Below are 717 nucleotides of genomic sequence, written 5' to 3'. Positions count from 1 at the left end.
CCAATGGAAAAGGTTAATGTGTTTGCGTCTGTCACGTTAATCTCCTGTCCATTACTGAATTTCCACCGTCATTTAGTGAAAATTATTTAGAAAATCTTCGTGTGTCTCTTCATGGTTATAAGACAGGCTTTTCAAATCTTATTCTCTTGTGACTTTTGTAATTTTACAAACTCGCATATTTTCAATTAAATTCTTTGACCCGTGTCTTCATTTTTANTTCTTCACAAATTTATTTCCGACCTAGTCACAGCATCATTGAACGAACCCATAAAAGGATGGATGGACAATTTCAACGGGCCAGTCGCATTATTCATCGGCGGAGGAAAAGGAGTGGTGAGAGTTGTGTATATAGATCCAATCACGCGTAGTGATTATATACCGGTCGATATCGTCACCAAGATTATGATCGTTGCGGCATGGAAACATGGGTCAAAAATGAAGTATGATATATCATGTTCCATTAGACAAGCACAGCGTAATATCACAAGAATCGCAAAATTCTTCTAATTGAGAAAAAAGCGGGCAATTTTAGTAGTTGTTGTTCTCATAGAACGAATTACAAAACAAAGAGTTACTTATAATTTTTATCAGGGAAACACGGAACGATCTTCCATTTGTGTACAACTGCGTTGCTTCCCACTCTTCGACTGTGACATATGAGACGGTCCTCCAATTAGGTTTTGATGCTCTGAAAAAAGTTCCTTTTAAAACTATGAT

At 36.9% G+C, this 717-nt stretch overlaps 1 protein-coding gene across 1 annotated transcript; it reads left to right on the top strand.

The window, feature by feature from the left end:
- Nucleotides 1–253: 253 nt before the first annotated feature.
- LOC106751319 (fatty acyl-CoA reductase 1-like) lies at nt 254–697 on the top strand (the record flags this gene model as incomplete). Its single annotated transcript, XM_014632201.1, has 2 exons — nt 254–440; nt 592–697. Coding segments are annotated over exons 1-2 (267 nt in total), but the record flags the coding sequence as incomplete, so codon positions are not given.
- Between the last annotated feature and the right edge of the window lie 20 nt (nt 698–717).

Source organism: Dinoponera quadriceps, unplaced genomic scaffold (genome assembly GCF_001313825.1).
Source record: "Dinoponera quadriceps isolate SergipeBrazil2010 unplaced genomic scaffold, ASM131382v1 scaffold11151, whole genome shotgun sequence".
Classification (NCBI taxonomy): domain Eukaryota; kingdom Metazoa; phylum Arthropoda; class Insecta; order Hymenoptera; family Formicidae; genus Dinoponera; species Dinoponera quadriceps.
The sequence above is the reverse complement of the archived record's forward strand: the minus strand, read 5'-3'. Positions and strand labels throughout refer to the sequence as shown.